This window comes from Chelonoidis abingdonii, chromosome 19, assembly GCF_003597395.2.
Source record: "Chelonoidis abingdonii isolate Lonesome George chromosome 19, CheloAbing_2.0, whole genome shotgun sequence".
Taxonomy (NCBI): domain Eukaryota; kingdom Metazoa; phylum Chordata; order Testudines; family Testudinidae; genus Chelonoidis; species Chelonoidis abingdonii.
The window spans coordinates 40,741,064-40,758,876 of NC_133787.1; the positions used below are offsets into that span (position 1 = coordinate 40,741,064).

General features: G+C 54.8%; 4 protein-coding genes across 4 annotated transcripts; 1 reads left to right on the forward strand and 3 right to left on the reverse strand.

Annotated features, from left to right (window-relative positions):
• Positions 1 to 115: 115 nt before the first annotated feature.
• Positions 116 to 2,269, reverse strand: PDF (peptide deformylase, mitochondrial). The gene is made up of 3 exons (XM_032771415.2): positions 2,165 to 2,269; positions 1,671 to 2,085; positions 116 to 433 (listed from the first exon to the last, which is right to left on the reverse strand). The coding sequence occupies exons 1-3, from the start codon at positions 2,267 to 2,269 to the stop codon at positions 276 to 278; spliced, it is 678 nt and encodes a 225-aa protein (XP_032627306.1). The 3' UTR covers positions 116 to 275.
• A 987-nt stretch (positions 2,270 to 3,256) lies between these two features.
• COG8 (component of oligomeric golgi complex 8) lies at positions 3,257 to 6,074 on the reverse strand. The gene is made up of 4 exons (XM_032771414.2): positions 5,838 to 6,074; positions 4,791 to 5,609; positions 4,254 to 4,422; positions 3,257 to 3,962 (listed from the first exon to the last, which is right to left on the reverse strand). The coding sequence occupies exons 1-4, from the start codon at positions 6,000 to 6,002 to the stop codon at positions 3,685 to 3,687; spliced, it is 1,431 nt and encodes a 476-aa protein (XP_032627305.2). The 5' UTR covers positions 6,003 to 6,074; the 3' UTR covers positions 3,257 to 3,684.
• Positions 6,075 to 6,270: 196 nt separating this feature from the next.
• NIP7 (nucleolar pre-rRNA processing protein NIP7) lies at positions 6,271 to 9,909 on the forward strand. The gene is made up of 5 exons (XM_075073827.1): positions 6,271 to 6,494; positions 7,171 to 7,329; positions 7,642 to 7,780; positions 9,292 to 9,432; positions 9,553 to 9,909. The coding sequence occupies exons 1-5, from the start codon at positions 6,271 to 6,273 to the stop codon at positions 9,670 to 9,672; spliced, it is 783 nt and encodes a 260-aa protein (XP_074929928.1). The 3' UTR covers positions 9,673 to 9,909.
• A 74-nt stretch (positions 9,910 to 9,983) lies between these two features.
• Positions 9,984 to 17,778, reverse strand: TMED6 (transmembrane p24 trafficking protein 6). The gene is made up of 4 exons (XM_032771426.2): positions 15,957 to 17,778; positions 13,302 to 13,428; positions 12,835 to 12,986; positions 9,984 to 10,948 (listed from the first exon to the last, which is right to left on the reverse strand). Exons 1-4 carry the CDS (start codon positions 16,170 to 16,172, stop codon positions 10,715 to 10,717), a joined length of 729 nt encoding a protein of 242 aa, XP_032627317.1. The 5' UTR covers positions 16,173 to 17,778; the 3' UTR covers positions 9,984 to 10,714.
• Between the last annotated feature and the right edge of the window lie 35 nt (positions 17,779 to 17,813).

Consider the following 17,813-nt stretch of genomic DNA (forward strand, 5'->3'; position numbering starts at 1 on the left):
TCTGCCTGCTCGGGCTCCCAGCGGGGGACGGGGGGGGAGTTAGCCATGGCCTCAGAGGGAAAGGGAGGGTTGGCCCCCACCTGGCCACAAGCCCTCCGAACTCTCAGACTGCAGCTGAGCTGTGGAACACATTTATTTCCCTTGCTGTCAGTGGGAGAGGTTCCACCTGCTGCCAGAGGCTCCCAGCGCAGCCATCGTGCCCTTGGTCAGAGTGGAGGGCACACCCCAACCTATGCTGGTCACTCCAGCTGCCCATGATGCGGCACGTGAGGGGCTCAGTCATTCAGCTCTGTCCAGCGTGTATTCACAAAGGTCCGGCTCTCCATTTTGTCGATGTACAGGATGCCCTGCAGGTGGTCCATCTCATGCTGGAGGATGCGGGCCGCCCACCCGCTTGCCTGCCAAGAAGTGGCATCTCCTGCCTCATTCAGGCCTGCAGAAGCAAACATGGCCCAGGTGAGAAGCTGAGCATCAGGCCCCCACACTTCCAATACAGCTGTCACCAATCACCCCCTGGCTAAGCACAGCATGTATAGCCCCCTCAGGGCAGGGCTCATGCATCAGCACCAGCAGGGCCAGCTGCCTCACATGCAAGGGGGGGTGTTTGGGCCCTGCCTAATGGTAGTGTGGTGTCCCCCACACCAGCCTGAATTCCTGCCACTTGCACAGCTTACCAGGATCAAAGACCTCAGTCTGTCCCCGGCTATGGGGTTCAGAGATATGGGGCTCCTGCCGGACTATGGGGGATGCACTCGATGTGCCAGAATGCCAAGCCAGGCCACTCAATGCCAGCACGCTGTCTGTGGCCAGGGGGCTGAACATAGATCAGGGCTTCCCAGAAATAGGAATTGTTGCCACAGGGCTGGTGTGCATGGGTGACTGGGCGGGGCGGGGAGGGGACAGGCCTGGCTGGGGGGAGGGAAATGGGGTGTATGTGTGGGGAAGGCCTGAGGCAGGCAATGGGTGGCAGAGACCAGGTGATGCGGGGGGGAGATGAGGGGGCTGGGAACAGGAAGAGGAGCAGCAGCCGGTAGCAGGCCGAACCTGGCACTGTGCTAAGGGGTGCTAGGAGACAGGCCCGCTGCAGTACCATGTGGTCCGTGAGATGGACAGGGCTGGTGCAAGGAAGTTTTGTGCCCTACGCGAAACTTCCGCCTTACACCCTCCCCCATCCGAGCACCCGCCCTGAGGTGTCTCCCCCTGCAGCAGCTCTCTCCCTCCGCCCTGAGGCGCCCCCTCCTCCCCCGCAAGCAGCTTCCCACCCTCCTCCCTGATGCACCACCCCCAGCCCAGCTCATTCCTGCTCTGCCTCCACCCCCAGCACCCATGGCTGCTCCACTTCTCCCGCCTCCTAGGTTTGCGCCAATCAGCTTAGGTGCCACAAGCCTGGGAGGCGGGTGAAGTGGCTCGGGGAGGAGTGAGCTGGGGTGCGGAGTTCCCCTGAGTGCCCCCTTCTCCCCTACTTGTTGCAGGCGGCCCTCCGCACGCTCCTCTGCCCCAGCTCCCGCCGCCTAAATGCTGGCAGCGATCGGAGCGGCCGAAGAGCTGGTCGCTGCCGAAGAAAATGCTGCCCCCCGTTGCACCAGCCCTGGTGACGGCTGCGCCTGGCTTTGCGCGCTGCAGCCCCCCGTTGCAGTCCCGGCAGGGAGGCCCGGGGCTGCCCCGCCTACCTGACACCTGCACCGCCTGGTACCGGGGCACACAGGCGGCAAAGCCCGCGATGCTCTCGCAGCCCTCGGGGAAGGAGACCAGGCGGGAGTCCAGCACCCGCATGGACGGGTTCACGAACACTTTGAGCGGGAACGGGGCCATCTGCCTGGCCGCCCGCAGGCTCGGGCCGGTCGCCAGGTGCAGCCGCTCGGGGAGCTCGGCCACGAAGAGCTGCAGGGGCACCCCGAGCTGGGGCGCGCTCAGCCCCACGCACGGCAGCCGCCGCATCACCCGCACCAGCGTCCGGATCAGGCGCCTGCACTCGGCGCTGGCGATGAGCGCGGGGTCCACGCGGCAGCCGGCCGCCCGCAGCACGGGGTGTCCCGCCTGGCACACGCGCGGTGGGGCGGGGCGGCAGCAGCGCGCGGCGCAGGCCTGCCAGGGGCAGCGCGGCGTGGCCGGCGCCGAGCAGCTCGGCGGGCTCGGCCCAGGCCGGGCCCCAGCGGCTCCGCACGTGCGCGAAGGGCGGCCAGGCCCCGCACGCGGCCATGGGCACGAAGGGCCCCAGCGCCTGCTGGGCGGGGCTCCGGGCCTGCACGTGACGGAAGTAGCGGTGCATGCCGGGAGTTGTAGTCTCCTGTGGTACCAGGGCAGAGCTCAGCCCCTGGCGGCGGAGGGCGGGGTTACCGGCTCCAAGCCAAGGGCAGGGGGATGGATTAGAGGGGTTTGCAGGGGGGTTGCAAGCACTCCGGGGGGGGGAGGGTCCAGCCTGGGGGCTGCAGGGCTCCCCAGCTTGGGACACTGCGGCAGACAAGGGGAGCTGCAGGGCACCCCACTGTGCAGAGCAAGAGCAGCCCCCTACCACGGTCTCTGGGGGCAGCAAGGAGAGCCACCCAGGCCCCTGCTCCCCACTGTGGGGAAATGGGCTGTCACATCCCTTGACACAACAGCAGGCTGGGGACAGATCTGCTCCATAGACCAGAGGCTGCTGGGTGGCCTCTCCCCACCTCACATGTCACCCATGGCACTACACTTCCCAAAGGAGGGGAGGGGCATGCCCCAGGCCCCACATTCATGCTTCTCACCCTCCAGTTGCCTACAACCCCCTGGCCCTGCTCTAAGCCCTCAGCTAGCAGCTCTCCACCACCCTCTGCTTGAACGCCCCAGCCGCAGCACAGGGGGCACAAGCCTTCCCACCTCGACTAAGCCCCTAGCTGAAGGTTTCAGCAACCCAGTTCTCCATTCACGCAGAGAGCACTTGAAAAGAAAAACCAAAAAAACAAAGGCACTTGAGAGCCTTCCAAGGGGCAGCGCCAGCTCCAGCTTGTACCCCACTCAGCCATGCCTGGAGATGGGCCTGTACCCCCTGCACCTCCTTCCCCGCAGTGCAAAATACACTGATTTTTCGCTCTGGCCGTTGCCCAAGGTTTGAGCCCAAAGCTCGAGCCCAAAGCTCAGAGGGGGTAAAAGCAGCAGCTGAGCATCTGTGAATATCTTCAATAGCTGAGCCCTTGTCAGGCTGGGGAGGGAAATGACAGACCATAGCAAGGTATGCCCATAGCAGCTGCTTGCAGCCAAGGCTGGGGGGGGAAGCAGGTACAGCACCGAATACACTAATGAGCTTTATGTACACAATGATCAGCCTTTTTCAGAGGTATGTACATCACTGAACCTGCTTTCCAAGTCAGAAAGCATTCACTCTCTTTATACTACGGGCTGCAGAGAGCCTAGGTCCAGCCTCCTTCCACCCAGGCCCGGCCCAGGAGACCTGCAGGGGCCCTTGCCCACACTCGATGGTTACAGTGAAGCCAAAGAAGTAGTTGACAGCTGATGCAGCCTGTAATCCTCTGTACAGTTCCCATCAGCAGACACAGCCAATGCTCCTGCTCATCTCCATCCACACCCCACACGCAGTGCCATTGTTCAATACCAGCGCTGCTACGTGCAAGACTCCCACAGGCTTCTGCAGAGGCCAGAATCACTCAGTATATGCACGCAGCACGGCGGGCAAGCTAGGGCAGTCCCCTCCCTCTGTTAGGTTGTGGCTACTGGGACATCAGGCTGTGGAACAGCCATTGTGTTCACGCTGCTCTCCTCTCCAGCCACCAGAGGCAGCTGCACACTAGGTTCTACTCCCTGCTCTGGCCCTGGAATTTCTGGTGCAGGTGCGAGGCTCTCCTGGGCCAGTTCTTTCTCGTCTGGAGTGAACATGGCCTCTCTCTTTGGCAGGATGAAGGCGAGTGGCTCCTTGATCACATTCACGTCCACACAGCCAAGGCTGCCATACTTGTGCAGCTGAGTGGGAGGAACACCTGGCCAAGAGAGCAGAGAGTTAACTCACCCAGAGCCCACCTGGAAAGGGACATGGAGACAGTGACAACATCACACAGCGCAGGCAGGGATCCTTGTGGACTGTTGGACTTCACTGGGGGAGCTCTGAGCACTCCAGCCAACGGCTGTCCCATGGGAACCAGAGCAGGGCAGTGAAGGAGTCAAAGACAAGGGTCTCTGGGACCCACCCTGCTCAGCAGATATGCCCTGGCTCTGCACGAGAGCAGGCACTTCCCTCATACTTCTCTGCTGAGGGAAGAAGGAATTCTTACCCAGGGTCTGTGCTATCTGGGCTGGGGGAAAGAGCACGTGGAGGCAACGGTTAAGATAGGGGAGCAGGTCTTCCAGGAACACCGTACAGAACTGAGCAAAAAGCTCCTGCTCCCGGCTGCTGAAAGCCGCCTCCTCTGCCCGGTGAAAAGCCAGGATTGTTTGAGTCACCTGCAGGAAGGAGAGAGAGTGTGAGCGCGTAAGCACTTTCAGTTCCTCATCCTGCAACCTCCACCCTTGGCGGCAGCACCAAACAGCCCCACATTCCCCAAGCTGTTCAGAGTGATGGGACTGGCCCTGGAGAGCAGCCACTGACATACCACCTTGCCCTACACAGTTCATCTTCTGATGCTGGACCCCGAGTCTGATTCAGTTGCCCAATTGTAGGGGAAATGCAGGGGAGGGGAAAGGGGCTCATTCAGCCAACAGGAAGTGGGTGCAGAAGGAAACGGCAAGATCTTTCCTCGGCATTCTGACAGCCTGGTACAAAATGCTGAAATAGAGAGAAACGGCCTTGCCCTGTCAGGTGCCTGCCTCACCTTGCCCAGGGCAACCTCCAGGGAAGTTGTTACATCCTGGGCAAGAGCCACAGGACAGCAGAGACGCAGGTCATTGAAGGCAACCAGAATATTGTTCAGGAAGCAGGCAAGAGGTGGGAAGTCCAGCAGCACCATGGGAGGCTGCAGGGTTCCTGGCTGGGTGCTTGGCACTGCCACAGGGATGGTGCTGCCGAGGACAGCAGGAGCAGAGATCAGCGTGTAGGAGTTCATCTCATCTTGGAATTTGTCCACTGCTTCCTGAATCGCCTTCTTGAAAGTGCCAAATGCAACTTGCTGGAACACTGGGGCCAGCTGGCCCCGGAAATCAGCCCCCACCCTGCTAAAGGACAGGCCAAAGTACATGCACTGACCCAACAGTGAGTCCAAGCGGCTGCCCACCCCCCGCTGGAGGTCACTGTCCAGAACCTGCAGGAATTGTGAAACCTTCTGCAGCACCCAGCCATGGAAGATGGCACTCTCATTGACTGCATGCTCGCCAGGAGGCAGCAACGGCTCCTCGTCCGAGAAGATGGCGCGATACTGTGTGATGATGTCAAAGAGATGGATGCGGCAGGCCTCGATGGTCTTGGTGATGTGGAAATAGGGGTCGTCATCAGGGATGGAGGCCTGGATGGAGCAGAGCCAGGTGTCCCGGGCCTGCAGAAACTTGATACGCAGTTCGGCCTCTGTGAACACATCCATGCGCCGCAAGTAGCCAATGACACGCAGGCAAGCTGGCAGCTGGATATTAGTGCGCAGTTGCTGGATCAAGTGATTCAGCATCAGCTGTGAAGACTGATGCACTTCGTCCACAATACCCTAGAGAAAGGGAGAGAGAGACCTCATTTAGGAGACAGTCCTCCACAGCCTCAAGCTCCATGCCCCAAATCTGAACTCCAAACATTACACTCCCAAACCACACTCCTCTCAGAGCAAGACCCCACCTGCTGCATGGAGGCGAGTTGACCCAGCCAGCCACCATCTGAGGAGCTCATCCCATGCCCAGGGGCTGCAGCCCCCAGCATGGGCAGCACTATTGGGACAAACCTGGATAACGGGGATGGAGGAGTGTTTCCTCTCCAGCCGGCGTACATAGGCAGCGAGCTCCAGCGCCTCCTCGTAGTAGCTGTTACGGACGCAGGTGTCCATCAGCTGCGGGATCTCCAGGATCTCCAAGATCTCCGTGTGCCGGTTCAGGGTCAGGCTGTTCATGCGGCGGTCGGAGGCGATTTCCTCAGCGTCCCGCAAGAAGCTCCTGCCAGAGGGAAAGAGAACTCAGCCCCGCGCAAACCTCCACCAGGCCCTGCCCCCGCCGCCGCCCCCGCCACCCCGGCCCGCGGCCTCCCCTGCAACCCCCCCCCGCCCGGCCTGCCCCCGGCCCACCTGCAGCTTCCTGGACCGGGCAAGCCGCCCCAGGAGCCGGGCCAGGCCGCGCTCGATCCCCGAAGCCGCGGCCCTCTCGCTGGGTCACTCCGAGCGGATGAAACATTTGTATGGCGAAGGCCAAGCCCGCGTCTGCGGCGGCCAGCGCCCGCTCTCCATCGGCCCGGGCTCGCGCCCAGCGCCTCCGCCCAGCCCCCCAGCTCCGCCATACCAGCGCCGGCCCCGGCGCCGCCCGCGCCCCCGCAACACCAGGCCAGCAGACTGCCTCCTCCAGCGCTCCGCGGCCCCCTCTTGGGAGACGCCACGACACGCAGCTCTATGGTGGGACATCTCTACCGCTTCGCAACTCATGCTCTGGAGAGACTGGTCTCGCGCCTCCTGACAGCCTCCGCAACCCAACCCGGAGCCGACCCTCCCGACTCCCGACTTCTACGGGCCGCAACCATTTCTAGACTCTACGGCCCATTCTTCCGTCCGCTTCCCTCCCCCACTGACCGTGCTACCGACCACCCGGTCGCGATGCGGCCCCTCACGCAGGAGGAACCCCCCTTCGAGAGCCGCAAATATTGAGGGGGCGGCTGGCTGGGCGGCCGGGGTGAGCCGGGGGCCGAACTGGGCGGGAGAGGGGCGCCCGGGGGGGGGGGCTCCGCCGGAGCCTTGGGAGGGAGCTGGCGGAAGAGGGTCTAAGACCGGGGGCCGGCCGGAGTCCTGCAGCGCGAGTGGGAGCTGGCGAGAGGGGCTGGCCGGGGGGGGGGCTCCGGCTGGTAGTCCGGGGCGCACGGGGGAGCTGACGAGACGAGGCCTGCCCCACGCCCCCCCCGAGTGACAGGAGGCTGAGCGGAAGCTGCCGTGCGTGGCTCGCCGCGTGCACTGAGTATGTTGCGTAGAGGCTGGGCTGGGGCTCGCCGGTACCCTGGAGGGATGGCGAAGGCTGGGCCGGGGGGAGGGGGAGGCTGGGCAGAGAGGGGGCTGGCCTGGGCGCTGGCCGTGGGCCCAGCCTGGCGGAGGGGCTGGTGACCCCCCGGTGGCCTGTCCAAGGGCCCACCGCTCATGGTCTGTCTCCCCGTAGCATCGGCGAGAACATCCAGCTGCTGGTGGACCGGCCCGACGGCTCCTACTGTTTCCGCCTGCACAAGGACCGCGTTTACTACGTCAGGTGGGTGGCGCAGCCCAGCTGCAAAGTCCCCGGGCCACAAGCGCAGGCTCCGCAGCTGCCATTGAAGTGACCAGTTCTGCAGACTGGACCCCTGCTGCCTCAGGGCAGGGATTGGCCCCAGGGTGCTCTGTCTCCTGGGCCTTTCCTGGAGAGTGCAGGGCTGATGCTTCTTGGGACTGCAGCTCTTCATGCTCTGCCCCGTTGGTGCCTCTGGCTAACAGTGGGGTGCCTGGTGCTAGTTAAACCTTCTCTTTTAGGTGTTGAGGTTCTCTGAGAACTCATCACATGTTGGCTGCATTTGCTCTTTCCTAGTGAGAGAATCTTGAAGGTGGCGACCAGTATCCCTGGGGACAAGCTGGTGGCACTGGGCACCTGCTTTGGGAAGTTCACCAAGACCGGGAAGTTCCGGCTCCATGTCACTGCCCTGGATTACCTTGCTCCCTATGCCAAGGTGAGAGGCTTGCTAAGGAGCAGCTTTCAGGCAGCAACCTGATCCTTGGTCATGTTTAGCAGCACTGGTGTGTTGTGTTCCCTGTAAGCTGCTCGCTTGAGCAGCCCAGGAGCGTTTAAGTGCTGCCCAGTTGATTAGCACAGCAGCAGCATGTGCTCAGTTGCCCCTCCCCGCACTTTGCTCCATTCTGCAGCTGCTCCCAGGACCCTCCTGTTGGCTGTGCAGAGCCGGGGTGGGGGAGGAGGGTGCTGATCCCCCTTCCCCAGCACCCCATCTCTGCAGGGCCGAGGGGACATAGCCTGGATCAGGACTCAGAGCTTGTGCAGGAAAGGGTGAGTAACTGAGAGCTTTTCTTAAAGAGAGAGTGCACTGTTTCTGAGCCTTCCCCAGCAGCCAGCTCACACAGTCTCTGTCTCTCTCTCCCCACCCATGTGCCCCATCTCCACAGAGCAGGGGAGGGGAGAGGAGAGGAGACGACAAGGCTCAGGACAGAGCAGGAGAGCTTTCTGTGAGTGCTGTAAAGACAGCATGGAGCATCTCTCAAAAACTTTCCTAGCAGCCAGCACACACACCGTTTGTGTCATGCACCTCCTGACATATATTTATATTGTTACTTCTTGCAATGCACATATATTCTCTGTAATTTTATTTTTTCAAAGTGTGTTATTTTAGTGTTTTGACTGGTCTATGCATTTAATCATTTTTTTCTCTTACTACTGAAAGAATTAATTTAAGTGTGAGTTCTAAAATGCCTAACCTGTCCTGGCTGGAGTAGTTATCCCTATTTAACTTTTTAAAAAATATATTTAGGTTTTTTCTTCCTACTAGTGCACATCACATTTATTCTGCACTCAGATGGAAAAAATTAGAGGGAATGTTGCTGGTGAGGGGCCTGGGGAAGGTTATAACATGTTTGCAGCCCCTGTAGCTAAACAAGATGGACCAGTTCTTCCTCATACTCATTTGCTCTTGTGTTACCCATATCCCCTATCCTGTGTCTCTAGCTTGTATGCATGGAGTGTGTCTAATAAATTTGTACAGTGCCCAGGACAGTGGGGTGTGATCCTGTTTGGGATCTTTAGGTGCTACTCAACTACTTACTGCTAGTATTTCCCTCCGTACTCACTCCCCTTGTGGCACTGGAGCGCTCCAGTCTCAAGTGTCTGCTTTCTGGCTCACCCTATACTGGGGCTCCACCTAGCTGCATGAAGTAATCTGCTTTCTGTGGGCTTCCCTGGCACTAATCCCTGCTACCCTCAGGCTCTGGTCCCCTTACATAGCTGCATGAAGAACAAAAGGAAACAATGGACTGTTTCAGGTTGTCCCTGTTGTCTCCCATGCCCCAGATACCACCTTATGAAGCAAGGCTCAAGTAGCGTATCACGTGTGTCTCTACCCTTGTGCCCAGTTGTAAGAGGAATAACCTTGTATGTTCAGCAATAAGTTTAACTTGTGAAGATCTGGGTGAGCATTTGCTGTGCCTCCTGAGGATGGGTGCTTTTCTCTTGCAGTATAAAGTGTGGGTGAAACCTGGAGCAGAACAGTCCTTCCTTTATGGGAACCACGTGCTGAAATCTGGCCTAGGTCGCATCACCGAGAACACAGCTCAGTACCAGGGTGTGGTGGTGTATTCCATGGCTGATGTTCCTCTGGTAAGTGACAGTGCTGGTAGGGGAGTGGATTGTTCTTCAGAAAAGGGTGATGAACTTGCTTTGAGCAGAGTGGTATTGATACAAGTGGGTGCCTGAGTTTCACTATTCTTAATTCCTCAGGGTTTTGGAGTAGCGGCGAAGTCTACCCAGGACTGCCGGAAAGTGGACCCCATGGCAATCGTAGTGTTTCATCAGGCTGATGTTGGGGAGTACGTGCGGCATGAGGACACACTTACTTAAAGGGCTGCCAGCTCCACATGGCAAGAATGGAGCATGTTATGAAAGCAGAATTCGCAGCAGCAGCAGGGAGCTCTCCTGGAATGGGGCTCTGCTGGCTGCTGTGGATGATTACAGACCTCTCTACCTGTGACTTAGTCATAACTATTGTGAGCTCTGAGGAGTGCTTGTCCCAGCCTGAAGAGGAGACAGGGATTATATAAAACTTGTTTTCTATCTAATAAAAACCATGTTGGTGTGGCCTCATGAAAGAATTCGGCTAGCTAGTCCTAAGCCCTGCCCAGGAACGGCTCTTACGGTCTCAGACTAAAGGCAGTTTTCTCAGTAGTACCTGCTGAGGGGAGGTAGATCACCTTAATACAGCCACCTTCTCCCTCCATGGGTGCTAGGGCAACCTGGAAGTTCTGTGTAGCAGGAGACTGAGGTGAACACAGCTGTTTCAGTTAACAGGAACAAAGTGATTCCTCCCCTCCCCCAGGGTTGTTTCTGCCTTTTTCCCCAACAGAGACCCAAGTACAGCAGGAGTGGGAGCTTACAGGGTTGTGCTACTGGAAGACAACATGACCACACAACCAGGGCTAAATCAGAAGCAGTGTAGGTCAGTGCTGTAGCAGTGGCTTCCACAGCAGGGAGTAGCCCTGGTTCCTAGAGGAGGATAGATTCAGACAGGACAGTGCTTGCACAGCATGAACCTTTTGTTTTATTTATAATATGTGAACAGCTTTTCAAGCCATTTCACTATTAGACCATTGGGCAGATTAGGCCTAAACTAGCAGTGAACCATCCCCTCTCCCTCCCTCCAAAACAGATCTTGTACTAGAGGCTGAGTAGAGAATAAAGAGCCAGCTAGACACTAGGGCATTGAGGGGAATTCTGTTCCTGAAAAATCCCTGTCCTGCTCCTTCCACAGGCAGGATCTCCTTTTCTTCCATGAAAGCAGAGGGGAGAAAGGATGAGATGGAGTTCAGTGTATTCTGCAGTGTTACAGGCCTGTCCTTTGGTCCATCCTGCTGCATGGGTCCAGCAGTGGTGTAAGCCAGAGGCCTTAGCACCTCGGTTTGTTGGTGGCAGAAGTGGGATGCACATTGAAGAGTCGCTTTAGGAAATACAGCTGCAGGACACCCGAGAGGACAATGATCAGGCTCTGAGCCAGTGACCACCAGTTCACATAGTTATAGTTGGACTGAAGGATGAAGTAGTCAGCTGCTTTCCTCATCCGGGCAAAGTTATAAATGCGCCACATGTGGAAGACATGAGCCTGCAGCTTACGGGTGCTCTCCTGCAACGAGCACAAGGACAGGTAATTAAATCCTTCTCCCAACCCTCAATTAGACTGTGGAACTCTATGCCACCAGGTATCACTGAGGCCAAGGACTTGGCCAGATCCAGTGGATACCATTGTCCATGCTAACTGTTTTGGAAGAGCTTTAACTATGTGCTTCAGGGCTTCAGACAACCTCTAGTGGGGGCGGGGGTTGGGATGAAACCTTTGTGGGGACATTATCCCACATCTGCCTTCTGCCAGGTTCCTTGAATATTCCTGTGAAGTATCATGCTGGCCCCTGTCAGGCAGGATACAGGGGTGGATGGACGTTTGGGCTAATCTGGCCCAGCAGTTGCTAAGTTCCTATGAGAACCAGTAAGGGAAAGAATGGAAGGCCTGCAGATCTCCCCCAGAGCCTGCAGGAACAGATCTTTCACCATTTGGGACTGAATGACAAGAGCAGAATAGGAGCCTGTTGACTGCAATCCATCCAGATCCCCGGCAGCCAGCCCCATCCAACTTCACATGCCCCACTGACCTAGACCTCTCCCTCAGCCACCTTTCCTGTTCTCACACAACCCCGTGACCGAAAGCACCACTGTATTCACACGCTACACGTATTATGTATTGAACATAGGCCCTGTGAGGTATCATCTGGAAATTCATAACTTGCTTGTCAATATCCTGGTGAGATGTACACAGCAACGTGATATGTAGAGTTATGAATTCCCCAGTACGATGGTGATAGTGCAGCCATGGCTGGGCAAAAGTTGTTTAGAACAGACCTGTTTTAACACAGGAATGTGCACACCTCAATTTAGATCCAAGGAGTAAACAGGGTCCTTGAGACAAAAAAAGGGGGAAAATGGCAGGAGACAAGCTGCATTTCAGCATGTACAGGGGAGAAGAATGAGCATAGAGCCACTTTCACCACCAGTTTCCATGTCGCCGCCTTTAGAATTTGAATAAACTTTGCTTTGAGGGTTAATCCTCAGAGGAATTCACTTCAGAAGGGGGCTGGACTATAAAAGCAAGGGGCAAAACCACCCAAAGCTCTCCCTGTCGCTCTCTCACCGAAGGTGACAAAGGAGTCAGTGCTTTGACTTTAGGAGAGATCCTGACCTGAGAATTTGGTCAGCAATTTTGCTAAGGATTTTATCTTCAACCAAGTCTAGCTTGTTGAGTTTTAGCAATTAGATAGTGCTTTATCTTTTGTTTTCTTGTAACCATTTCTGACTTTAGTGCCTTATACTTGTACTCACCTAAAATGTCTTTAAAAAATCGAGTTTCTTTAACTACAATCAGAACTAATCCAATGCTGTGTTTGAACTGAACTGTTTGGGTAACTCAAGTTAAGATAGCAAACTTGAGTATTGAGGGGGAATGGATTTCTGATACCTGATCTGCTCAGCAGAGGGCTGGACAGCGCAGAACACATTTTGGGGAAAATTCAGGACTGGGGTGTGTTGGGGTCACCCTGCAGGTAGTAACCAAGCCAGAAGGTGACTGGAGTGTTGCCAATAGGTTACTGGGCCAGTTGGCTATACACAGACAGTCAAGGTGTGACCTGCATGTTTGGTCGGCCCAGGTTGGAAGCTACAGCAGCAAAGCATTGTGAGGCCCCCAGGGCTACAGGGCAGGCAGTGACACAGCTACTCATTGATCTGGATTCCACCCCAGAATGTGACACCCCCCCATTCCTGGCTCTCTCCGGAGCCAAGTATCTGACTGGTTTAAAACTACTCCAGTTGCTGCCCTATGTATGTTTCCTAGGAGCAGCAGTCTCCTTAGCTCCCCATTTACTTCCATGTGCCTCATTTTCAAAACCAAGATGCCCGGTTGAGCTTGCTTCAGCCCTGCAATTGATTCCAAGGGAGCTGACAGTGCAAATAAAACATTACCTCAATTGCCTCCAGCGTGTCATTAATTTTCTTCCTTTCCATGTCTGCTGGGTTTTGCAGGTCAAAGCCTTCGTAGAACACACCAAAGTTGAGATAAACCTGAACGACACCGAAATGGTTGAGCTGATTGCTCAAGCACAGCTGGTAAAAGCCTGTAGAGGGAAGTGGTTCAAAGCATCAGAGGAGAGCAGCAGGTGCTGACAGTCAGACATTACCCCAAATCCTCTACTCTGTTAGCTCCCATTTACCCCTTCTCTGCAGCAGAGACATGATCTCTCCAAGCTTAGCAGCTGCAGAAAAGCTTTGTTGCCTGTATAGTCAAATTCCAAGCTCAGTATCTCACATGCCGTGTCTAGCAAGACTTTAACAGGACTATGGCTTGGATCATTAACGATCTGCAGGCTGCCCTTGGATTGCAGTAGTCCAGCTCTCACGTGGGCCAGGGACATAGCAGGGCTGACAAGAACCTGTCTCTTTGGTTGGGAAGTTCATCTGTCCTCGTACATCCTGGGACGTGCCCATTTGGAGGCCATTGGGATCATTTGCAGTGGCCAAAACATGTCTGTCATGTCCAATTCCCAAAGTCCGTTGTACCTGAAGCCAAGAGACAATGAGCAGAATAAGGAACTTTGGGTGCAGCTCTGAGTTCTAGCAAAGAACAAACCTGACTGGTGCTGTCCTCAGAAATTCCCATGGGAACAGATTGGGCTGTGTTGCTTATAAAGGCAGCAAAGCCGATGCCACTGAGAACAGGCATGAACTACACAGCTAAACTCACCTCAAGTGGCTGCCCACAAGTTTACAGGAGCCGCAGCATCCCGAGCAAACCAGACACGCTATGCAGAGGCACCACCTGAAGGAACAAGCACAGGACTGGGAAAGTCCTGGCTCTCCACACAGTGTGTAGCTGGATGGTTCAGTTCCTGTCAGTGAAATGGGGAGAATGCTACCACTCTACAGGATGAAAGATAAGAGCCTCCACCTGGCAGCTAAGTGGTTTCCTGTGCACTCAGGCCTAGCTCCAGAGTACGCAGGCTCAGAAAGGAAGGCTGGGGCAAGGAGAACTGCTGGCTCTGCTTCCTTCTCTGCCCACGTCAGTGCAAGGACACCAAGAATTTTGCCCAGTTTTGCGCTGTACAGTGTAATGCTCTCCCGCAATCCCCTTTCTCTCCCCAACCATGTGTGTACTGAGCCATGCCACGGCTAGTAGAGATCTAGCTAGCACAGGGGTGGCCCCCAAACATGTTCCATGACTGGGCAGTGGATTCCCTTCCCTCTATGTACAGTCAATCCCCAGCAGGAGCTGTGTTATGGTTCAAGCCAGTCCTCCTTGCCCTTTACGCATGCAGCAATCAGTACTCCCAACCCCACACCTCCCCTGTTTTGGAACAGGCTCAGAGAAGGGTGGGGGAGCACCTTGGGCTTGAATGCCAGCTCAATCCGCAGAATCCTTGAACACCTCCAGCCCCTCTGCCTACAGCCCAGCTGCTTTGCTCCACACGCACCACAGATAAAGGGAGCAGCTGATAAACACAAACAGTGACAAGAATGCCAGGCACAAACTCCCACATCTGCTTCAATTGGCCCAATGTAAACAAAAGCTGGGAAGTCACAGGGTTTAAGATAAGAGGACTGGAGGGCTCCATCCCAGGCGGGAGCCCAGTACCTAGTACCGGCAATACACAACCACACAGCAAGAGACCTTGGATACTCCTGCCACTCGCAGCCCAGGGGACAGGAAGGTCTCCTGTTGTGAGTGCTCAGCTGAGTCCATGCACTGTGGAACCTCCTGCCAAGTGAAGATCCAACCAACACTGGACACTGGCTACTAGCTCTCGCCCCTCTACTACTAACTTGGCAAAGTTCCCTAGCAACCTTTGAAACAGCACGTTCTCCAGAACCGGGAGTTCTTCTCCACTGAGGTCAAAGCCAAAGCTGGGAGTTGCCTGAAGTAATCACTAGTTGAACCTCTAATAGTCACCACAATACAATCAAGTTCAAGCTTCCTCAACAGAGGGGAGGGCCCCAGGAGTAGCATGGCGGGGCCTTAACCTTTAGGAAGAGGGAGTTTAAAAGAAATTTAATCAAAAAGGCCCTAAAAACAGAGTCCTTAGACTCAGCCTGGAGTGAGGTCACTAGAAGGCAGGCAACTCCTCTTAACAAAACAAACATGAAGGTGAGCTGGGGGCGGGGGGAAGAGTCTGGCTAATGAGGTTGAAGAGATTATTTGAGCCCCCTCTTGTTCAGGGGAAAGAAATCCAACTCCAGTGAAGTCAATAGAAAGGAGAGTAATCTATGGCATGAAGAGTGAAAATGGAAGTCAGGAAGGTTAAAAGGGGATATTTAAATGGCTGAGAAAAATCAGAGCGTCTGTTCTCTCTCTCCTAACATAGGGGATATTCAGTGAAAAAAGAGCAAAATGCAAAACTAACATGAAGCAAACACTTCCACCTGTGAGACCCGACTGTGGAACACATTGCCAGAGGATGTTAGTGTGGCCAAGAACTTAGCAAGATTCAAAAAGGGATGGGACATTTATGAGTAACAAGAATATCCAGAGTTATTCTAGTTAATGCTAACAAATTTTGGAAGAGACAATAAACCTCATGCTTCAGGATTTAAAACCCATCTCTAAGGAATTAGGGACACCTAATCTGTGTGTGGGGAGGTGACGGGACGATCATCCCACACCTGCCTAATACAAGGCTGCTTCCATCTTCCTCTAAAGTATCTGGCTCTGGCCACTGCCAGAGATTGGGCACTGGACTAGAGGTCAACTCCTGTGTGCTACCAGGATAGAACACAGTACTCGTCCCCATCCTTCAAGGGATACAGCAAAACTAGAGGGGCTCAGAGGCAGGGATGGCAGTTTTGAGGACAAGAATGGGACTGTTCAGGAGACATTAGAAGGTACAAAATAGAGGCGTGGAGAAGGTAGATCGGGCACTCCTATTCATATCCACTCAGCATATGAGAGCAAACAGACATTGAAAGTGAAAGACAGCAAGTTGGTACAGAAGAAACCATTTTTGAAGATTCTGAAGCCAGAAGGGACCATTAGATCATTTAGCCTGATAAAAAAGTCTTTAGCTAGTTGTTTGGAGTGGGTCCCCAGCACTCACCTCATAGTTGAAGTAGAAGTAGCCGCTCTGATGTGCAAACTGCCAGAAGCACTCTGTGCCACCTGCAGGGACAACAATGGCGAAATCATAGCGATCAGCTCCACGGAAGAGAGGCTGCTCACTGGAGCCACTCAGAGGCTCTGTCTTTGGGCTCCTGGCAGGGCCTGTCAGACTAAGCAGACCCACAATCACAGCCAAAGGAAAGAGTGGGACCATGCTGCCTTGTGAGCCTCCACCACTCTGGCTGGGGCAGAGCAGGAGCCTGGGTCCCCGAATGCAAGGGGATAATCATTAACTTCACTCCTCACTCCCCTGCTTTCACCAAACATTTTTCCTTCAGCACATAACACAGCTGCACTTATCCAAACATTGGGGCACTTTAAAGTTCAGCTCCTCAAGATAATCTCAGTGCAATTACCAGGCCTGCATGGGCAGCTGTGCAGTTTGTCCTCATTAGAGCTTAACAGTCTGAAACATTCGTAAAACCCTGAAGTCCACTTTGAAGAAACGTCACTAGGCACAAACGGTCCTTCCTGGGGAACTGCCTGTTCTGGGGGCAGGCTGGGTGTCCTGCACTGACTTCTGTCTACAGCCTACACCATGGTCTGAAGGATGCTATTATAGTGATTAGTGTGTTAAAACATTCCTAGAAACTTTATTTAGTACAAGAAACACAGACAGTGATCACAGAGCAGCAATATTCCAGAGAAGACCCAGGGACTTGGCTACATGGGCTGTGTGTATCCTTCACTACCTTATGCTGCCATCCCATCTGGTGCTGCAAGGTATGTCCTGTTTCATGTTTGGCTGTGACTTCTCTCCTCTTATGGAGCCCATGGCAATGTCCTCGCTCTATAAATGGGGAAGGGGCAGCACTGGCTGGAAAGTGTTCTATTGCATCGACTGGGAGGCAAAGGGCCGGTATCGATTTTTGGATGTGGGATGATATTTCTTCTCGTGCCCCATATGGCACAAGGAAGAAAACATCCCATGTTTCTCCCACTGACACTTATTAATCTGGCTTATTGTAACTGGCCCAAATGGAACTACTAAACAGGGGAAACATGGCTCTATTGACACTTTGCCAAAGGCAGTGCTTCACAGCCAGGCCACTCAGGGACAGGGGAAAGTTTCAGAACAGAAGAAAATAGAAAACAAACAGGGCAAAGGGCAGGGAGAAAGTCTGGCTAATAGCTAAGTTAAAGAGGTTACTTGAGCCACTTGTATCCAGACAGCAGGTTCCTCTGGCAAGGTTCCTTCCAGCAACTGCTAGTGCCAAAGGACACGGCTAAAACAAGCAGAAGACTTCTACCCAGCACCAATGACAACAGAAGCAGCTCCCAGGACCCCTGCTGTTGGGGTATTTCTTCAACTAGAACTGAAGGAAATTAAATGCATGAGTGTTGGTGGAAGTGAAGGGAAGATGATACATAAGTGCCTCTGAAATCCACCTGTCCCTAATAAGCAGTAGCATCCCACTGGATAGGGGTAAAAGACTTTCTGGCACTCCAATTCAGTTAGTTGCTGATGCAATGCTCCTGGCTTCAGCTGGCTCAGGAAGCAAATGCAGGATGAAATTCTGGTTGTTAACAGGGTGTCCCACAAAGTAGTCACTAGGCCACTGACCCAGGGATATGCCAAGCTGCTCCCTTTTCAAGGAAGAATATTTACCTCAGGATGGAATGCTGAGGAGAGGCAAATCAAATTTGTTGCAATTGTTATATCCAATACAGGAACTGCTTTATTTTACATGATGGGTTCAGACATGGGATCGGAATGGCACTAGAAGGCACAGCATGTCTGATGCCTGTCAGAGATCCCCAGAGACCTTTCAGGGATAATGCACTACTCTAGGAA